This window comes from Cotesia typhae, unplaced genomic scaffold (assembly GCF_013202065.1).
Source record: "Cotesia typhae breed Kobodo isofemale line unplaced genomic scaffold, CoteBio_Ctyphae scaffold_13, whole genome shotgun sequence".
Taxonomy (NCBI): domain Eukaryota; kingdom Metazoa; phylum Arthropoda; class Insecta; order Hymenoptera; family Braconidae; genus Cotesia; species Cotesia typhae.
Window position 1 is genome coordinate 9644142 of NW_027423774.1, and position 7636 is coordinate 9651777.

Consider the following 7636-nt stretch of genomic DNA (forward strand, 5'->3'; position numbering starts at 1 on the left):
AAATTCATTTTTTCCCGGGTATTGATTTATAAATAATAATAATGGCAAAATAAAATAAAATATAATTTAGCTCTTCATCTGTAATAATTAATAAAAAAATTCAGATACTTATATTTATGTTAAAATCACTAAAGAACATAAAATCAACAATTATTAATAAAATTATAATTTTCATTTGATTATATATCATTATGTATACATAGCTTTACGTTTAATATATATATATATATATATATATATATATATATATATATATATATATATATATATATATATATATATATATATATATATATATATATATAGTCCTATATAAATTAGATCTGATTAGATATAATCATTTATAGATTTATATATAATCATATATAGCCCTAGATAACTCAGGTCTAATCAGATCTAATTATATATAAATTTATATATAATCATGTATGGACCTAGATAACTCAGGTCTAATCAGATCTAATTATATATAGACTTATATATAATCATATATAGACCTATATAAGTCAGATCTAATCAGATCTAATCATATATAGACTTATATAAAACATATATATAAAACATTATATAAAACATACATATAATACATTAGTCCATATATGATTATATATATTTTATATAAAAATTTATATATAATAATATATATTTAATATATAATCATATATAAATATATATGGTGAGGCAAATTCATTTTTTCCCGGGTTTGGCACGCGATTTATCAAAAATATATCAAAGTGCATGTGGGTACTCGAATGAAAGCTCTTGATGAGTGTAACATTGGGATGAGCTTATATCTTTAAAAATGTCAATAGTTAAGAAAGTACAGTGCAATTTGACAAAAATCATTTTTTAATAAAGTAAAATTTTATTTATTTATAGTTAACAAATCACGGCTCCTATAAATTATGAAAACAATTCCTGTAAATATGGGAACCACTCCATTAATTCGTATCGGAACTATTTTCATAATTATTGGAAATGATCTTATAAATTCTAGGAATATTTACTAATATTATTGGCGTCATTTCCATAATCATAGTAATGGTTTCTACAATCAGTATTGGAAATAATCCTATAAATTTTTAGGAATAATACCTATATTTTTTTTTAGTATATATTTACGTTTTTGACTGTGGCTATTAAACGCTGATGTTTAAATTGTACTTACTATCTTACATAGTAGTTTTTATAATTACTTATGGTAACTGCTACCATCAGAAATTATAAAAATAACTATTTAGGATAATAATAGTAATTAACTCTAGTTAACAAACATGATTGTAACAGTTATTATAAATATGGTAAATGCTACCATGTACATGATTTTTACAATCATCTAGATAATATTCACTACCATCGGGTTGATGGTTAAATTTTTTACCATAAGTAGATAGTAACTGATATTATTTTATTTTCTCCGTGTGAAAAAAAGCACCCTAATATATATGAAAATTCCCGGTCACAGTGTTTGTTTGCGATGGACTCAGATATTACTTAACCCATTTGAATTCATCTTCATGACTGACATAGTCAAGATGTTTCGACAGATTCAAGTCCATCAGGATGATTGGGACTTACAACGAATTCTCTGGATCAACCAACAGAATGAAGTCCAAGAATATCAACTAAAAACAGTTACGTATGGAACTCGATCAGCACCATACTTAGCTTGCAGAACATTATTCCAACTAGTGGAAGATGAAAAGGAAAGTTACCCATTAGCAGTTGATTCAATCCTAAAAGGCAGTTATGTTGATGACATCTCAGGTAGAGCTGATTCAATTGACCAGCTCAACACAATAGCTCAACAGCTTAACAGCATGTGCGCTTCAGCATGTCTTCCACTAGATAAATGGAAAAGCAACACACAAGAGTTTATTATTCCATCGACATCTCAATCCAAGGACAAGTCATCGCTTCACACGTTTGATGAATCATTATCAAAGGTATTGGGTCTCTCCTGGTCATCAACTCATGATCAGTTTACATTTCAAAGCTCCATATCAGAAAGTGCAGTAATAACCAAGAGATCAATTCTCTCAGAAGTAGCTCAACTCTTCGATCCTCTCGGCCTCATCTCTCCAGTAGTCATTAAAGCAAAAATTTTACTCCAGCAACTTTGGCTTGAGAAGCTTGATTGGGATGATCAACTTTGCCCTGATACAGTAAATCAATGGGTCAAATTTCGAGAAGACATCTCAAAGTTAACTGAACTTCGAATACCAAGATGGATTAATCTGCAATCCAATTTTTATTCGGTACAACTCCACGGATTCTCCGACGCATCTCAGCTAGCAATGGCTGCTGTTGTTTATCTCAGGATCACTGATTGTCAAGGAAAGTCGAAAGTAACTCTAGTCTGCTCAAAAACTAGAGTCGCTCCAATCAAGCGACTAACCATTCCACGATTAGAGCTTTCAGCTGCTGTATTTCTCGCCCATCTCATAAAACATACACAATCTACATTAGAACTCCAAGATGTCCCCGTATTTCTATGGACCGACTCTTCAATAACACTTGCATGGGTTAAAAATAACCCCATGAAATGGAAAGAATACGTTGGAAATAGAGTTTCATCTATTCATCAAACACTTCCAAACGCCTGTTGGAGATACACGTCCGGAAAACTCAATCCAGCAGATTGTGCTTCACGAGGCCTAAACGCCTCTCAACTAATTAGTCATCATCTCTGGTGGACAGGTCCACCTTGGTTAGCTCAATCTCCTGAATATTGGCCAATCTCAGTAGCTCCATCTCCAACAGAAGATCTAGAAGAACGACCTGGCATTTCATTAACAGCAGTAATACAACCAACAATCTGGGACTTGATCGATCTTTCATGTGTAAAGACCTTTCACAAAGACCTCAACAAGTTACTACGAATAACAGCACTATGTCAACGAGCCATCTCATGTTTCAAACGGATCCCCAACTCGAACGTATCAACATCTCCAATTGGACCGGCAGACTTAGAGAAAGCAAAACTATTTTGGATAAAAGCAACTCAGCAAGCATACTTCTCATCCGAGATCAGCACCATAATGTCAGGAAAACCCCTAGCAAAATCTCATGCCCTCTCTAGACTAACTGCAAGATTAGATCATCAAGGTATACTTCGAGTTGGAGGACGTCTTCAAAATTCTCAACTTGATCATGACAGCAAGCACCCACTCATCTTACCTCGACAATGTAAACTTTCTGAACTTCTCATCGCAAATGCTCATGCCCGGACCTTCCACGGTGGAACTCAACTTACACTAATGTACCTATGACGTCAATGTTGGATATTAGGAGGAAGAGCTCCAATCAAGTCTTTTATCCAACACTGTTTAGTCTGCGCCCGAATCCGAGTAGTCCGAACACAACAACTCATGGCTCCTCTACCGTCATCTCGAGTAACTCCATCATTAGTTTTTGAAACAACTGGAGTTGATTACGCTGGACCAATCACATTGAAGACATATCAAGGAAGAGGTGCAAAGAAATTTAAAGGGTGGATAGCAGTCTTCGTCTGTTTCTCAACGTCAGCAATTCATCTTGAAGCAGTCTCAGACTACTCAACTGAAGCCTTCTTGAAGACATTTCGAAGATTTTCTAGCCGACGAGGAATCTGCAAAACACTACATAGTGATTGTGGAACTAATTTCGAAGGAGCTGACAATGAATTAAAACGTCTCTTCTCCAAGGCTACCTCAGAATCAAAAGAGCTTCAACGTCTACTCACTAATGATGGCACAAATTGGAAATTTATTCCCCCAGGAGCACCTCACATGGGAGGAAAATGGGAAGCTGCAGTGAAATCTGTCAAACGTCATCTCCAATCGTCAATATCAGAAACCAGCTTCACATTTGAAGATTTTTCTACTCTCCTAGCACAAGTTGAAGCAGTACTTAACTCAAGACCTCTCAGTGCTTTATCAGATGATCCAGAAGATCTCTCAGCCCTAACTCCAGGCCATTTCATTCGAGGAGCTGCGCTCAACTCCATACCTGAACCATCTCTAACTTCCGTGAACGAATCAATATTAACTCAATTTCAAAAGCTACAGGAACGATTCCAACAATTCTGGAACCGATGGTCAGCAGAATGCTTATCTGCACATCAGTCCATCTCAAAGTGGCGTAACCAACAAGACAATATCAAACTAGGGTCTTTAGTTTTAATAACAGATGAAAGACATCCTCCTTCAAAATGGCCTCTCGCGAGAGTAATCCAACTTCACCCTGGGAAAGATGGACTTACTCGAGTAGTCACTCTCAAGACCGCTACATCAATTCTTACTCGACCAATTGTCAAGTTAGCTCTTCTCCCACTAGCTCCTCACCAAGAGTCGTCTGATTGAAATTCTGCATTCCTGCAGAATTTGAAGGGGAGAATGTTGAAAAATAAACTATAAATAACTACGTCTAAATAAATAAACTCAAAATGTCAAACAGGTTATGATCGAGAAACAAAATATTCATTTAATTATCAAAATCAATTCAATAGGTTAATGAAAAAGGTTACAACAAAAAAAATGACAAAACTCTCGTAGTACAATTTTTGGTTATCAAACCTCAACAACTAAATCTAACGACAATAATACAAAAAAAAATGACTTCACGACGTCGGTCAACGCACGCGTATCACGGCCCGATCAAAACTGGTCTGTACAAAACAAACTCTCACGCATTCTCACTCTCGTGAGCGTCAAAATCGCGAACTAAAACTCCAAAAATTGGTTACCCGTTCCCCAGGAGACTAGCCGTCACCCTGGGCCTAAATCTCTACCCCGAGAGCGGATGGAGAGTATCCTCTCCGCTCCCACCTACACGGCTTGTGATTACCTACCGGATTTTTGACAGAGGGTCAAAAATCCGGGGAAGTCAAATCTTGTTGAGAGTTCAAAAGGTACATACCAGTGTTCTAGACGAACCAAGGTAATGTCCCTCCAGCTGTTATTGGTAGAAGAATATTCCCTCAATAACACTCTGTCACAAGACTCCCTTCTTCGTGAAAAGTTTTTGGGCTTTATCATTTTTCCAAAAACTTTCTTACAGCGAACCGGAATGATCGTTTTTGCCATCTATACGGTATTTACAAACTATCAAATTAATTGGCATTCCTTCATTCGATATCCATTCGGTTCATCAAATTCTGAGTTTTACTTTTCACTTTGACAATCAAATATCAACAGATTACATACAAATTCAACAGAATACATTCCCATACTAAAATTTGCTCGGGACTTAGAATAATTTCTTTTATAAATTGGACATTTACAATAATTTGTTTCCAAAATTAATTACATTAATTTTCTTTCAATAAATTTTAACTAAAGAAATATGATCCTAATTAATAATCGTCGTAGACAAAATAATACTTTTATAACTAAACTAATAATTAACCCGTCTTGATATTCGACATTGGTACTAAACTATTAAACATTTACTCGTTTTGAACAAACGATATTTACTAACTAAATAATTTTAGATATTTATGATCAAACCTAAAGTAAATAATAATATTTTCACAAGTCTTTGGTGAATAATATTTTCAATATCATAAATTATCATTATTAATAATTAGAATAATAATACTGCACTCATAAACAACAACTTAAATAAAGAAAACCGGATTATTTCCAATGTTAAATAATAATTTCTCGAGAAAATACGCCCGTCGAAGTATCAGGCGAACATGAAAGATGAAGAGTAGGTAACTGCCGTCGTTTCCCTTCTTGTCCCTTCTTCCGCGCCCTACTCCTCAGCTGTCCTGCACTAGCCATCGGCCCTCTCTCTCCGACTCAGTCCCACTTCCCTATGCTAGACTTTTTTTCCCGATCTCTGGGTCATAACACTTCCCATGACTTTAATGACTCACAATTGGGAAGTACACAAATAAAAATTACTTCAGAAACTTGAAATTTGGTATATTTTGATTTGGAAACTTCGGGTTTTTGTAAAAATGATGAAATACTACAAATTGCGGCATCGTGTAAAGGTCGTAAATTCAGTATTTACATAAGCCCTACTAAACGCATTGATGACAAAGCTTCTGTTCATACAGGGTTAAAAAATATCAAAGGGGATTTATATTTTCGTAGTAAAAAAGTGTTGTCTGTCCCGATAAAAGATGCTCTTGAAAGTTTTTTGCAGTTTTTAAACCTGTCATCAAAATCATACGTACTTGTAGCACATAATGTGAGTTTCGATAAATCGCATTTGGTCCGAACAATTTTGAAATGTTCAGTGGTTCAGAAATTTAGTAAAATTTCTGGATTTTCAGATTCATTGCCTTTGTTTAAAAAATGCTTTGGTGTTAAAAAAGTTTCAGGCGAATTCAAGCTTTCAACACTAGCTGCTGAACATTTAAATATCACATCACAAGATCAATTTCATGAAGCTATATATGATGTTGACATCTTGGAACAATTATTAGCATTAACAAATAAGGATCGTTTATACGAAAACTCCAAATCATAAAGGATATGTTTGAATCACCTAACAGCTTCGAAAATAATAGCCAGTGCAATGCAGTGGCATTATTCATCTCCCTTGAAAGGTGTCGTGTCTAATAACATTTTGAAAAAAATCACCTCTGAAGGCATGAAATATAGTGATTTATTGAACAAATACCAAAAAGAAGACACTGAAAAGTTCAAAGAATACCTGAAAAATCCTGGCAATGATAAAAAAGCACGGATTTCCAACGATAAAAGGGTAATTGATAAGTTAGTTAAGTTTTTCAACGAAAAACTGTGATATTTATTTCCAAGAATACTCATATCGTTGTTAAACTGATAAAAAATACATGTCATTTAATTAATTATGTATAATAACATAAATTATTAAAAAAATATTAATAAAGTAAATTAACTAATCATTTAGTCATTTATTTCAATACTCACTTTATCGTTGTAAATTAATATATATTATCTATTAATAACTATTAATGAAACATATACAATGATTTATTCATTATTATTATTCACATTATTTCATTATATGTGTTTAGCTGTTTTGTATTTTCGCGCTTCTTTTAAAACTCCGCCATTTTACCCGTTGCAACGTTGCCACTCCACTTACTAGTGACTTTCTCTCTGATCCCCTCCACTAAAAATAATCCTTCAAATGGGTTCTTTATTTTAAATTTTGTATTTAAATTACGAGGTCAATAATTCTAATTTTTTTTTTTTAAGTTCGAAATGTATTTTTCTTTAATATATTAGTTTTTTGTCAAAACGGTGAAATTCGGTTAAGGAGAAAAACTATAAAGTTGGTCATTTTTCCACGCTTCTCCCATGCTGCATATGTTAAAAACATCAATTTTAATTGCAAATATCTTTAGTTAGACACGGTCAATCGTCTCTAAATTTTAACAGCGTGTGTATTATGTATGTAACTACTTATATACGGAGTTTGGAAGATCTCTTGAATTTTTGCTTAAACGGCCGAACTACCTTAAATTCAATTAAAAATTATGAAAAAGACTTAAGATGTATACCTGACGTAACAGGATCTGGTGATTCATCAACATGAATTGGTTCGTCATCTAAATTCCCATCAGTTTCAAAGCATTCATTAGATTCATTATCAGTTTCGTCAGGTGCAGCTTCGGCAATATGGTTCAGTAATTTTTTGTGACAAGCACTAC

The 7636-nt window shown here is 33.7% G+C and overlaps 2 protein-coding genes across 2 annotated transcripts; both read left to right on the forward strand.

Annotated features, from left to right (window-relative positions):
- The first annotated feature begins 1535 nt into the window (after positions 1–1535).
- Positions 1536–3272, forward strand: LOC141534011 (uncharacterized). The gene has a single exon (XM_074253152.1). The coding sequence runs from the start codon at positions 1536–1538 to the stop codon at positions 3270–3272; it is 1737 nt and encodes a 578-aa protein (XP_074109253.1).
- Positions 3273–3371: 99 nt separating this feature from the next.
- LOC141534012 (uncharacterized) lies at positions 3372–4343 on the forward strand. Its single transcript, XM_074253153.1, has one exon. It carries the CDS (start codon positions 3372–3374, stop codon positions 4341–4343), a length of 972 nt encoding a protein of 323 aa, XP_074109254.1.
- The last annotated feature ends 3293 nt before the right edge of the window (positions 4344–7636 follow it).

Bases quoted from the DNA above. Each gene is read 5' to 3' on its own strand.
- LOC141534011 (XM_074253152.1), top strand. From the start codon at position 1,536: ATGTTTCGACAGATTCAAGTCCATCAGGATGATTGGGACTTACAACGA.
- LOC141534012 (XM_074253153.1), top strand. From the start codon at position 3,372: ATGGCTCCTCTACCGTCATCTCGAGTAACTCCATCATTAGTTTTTGAA.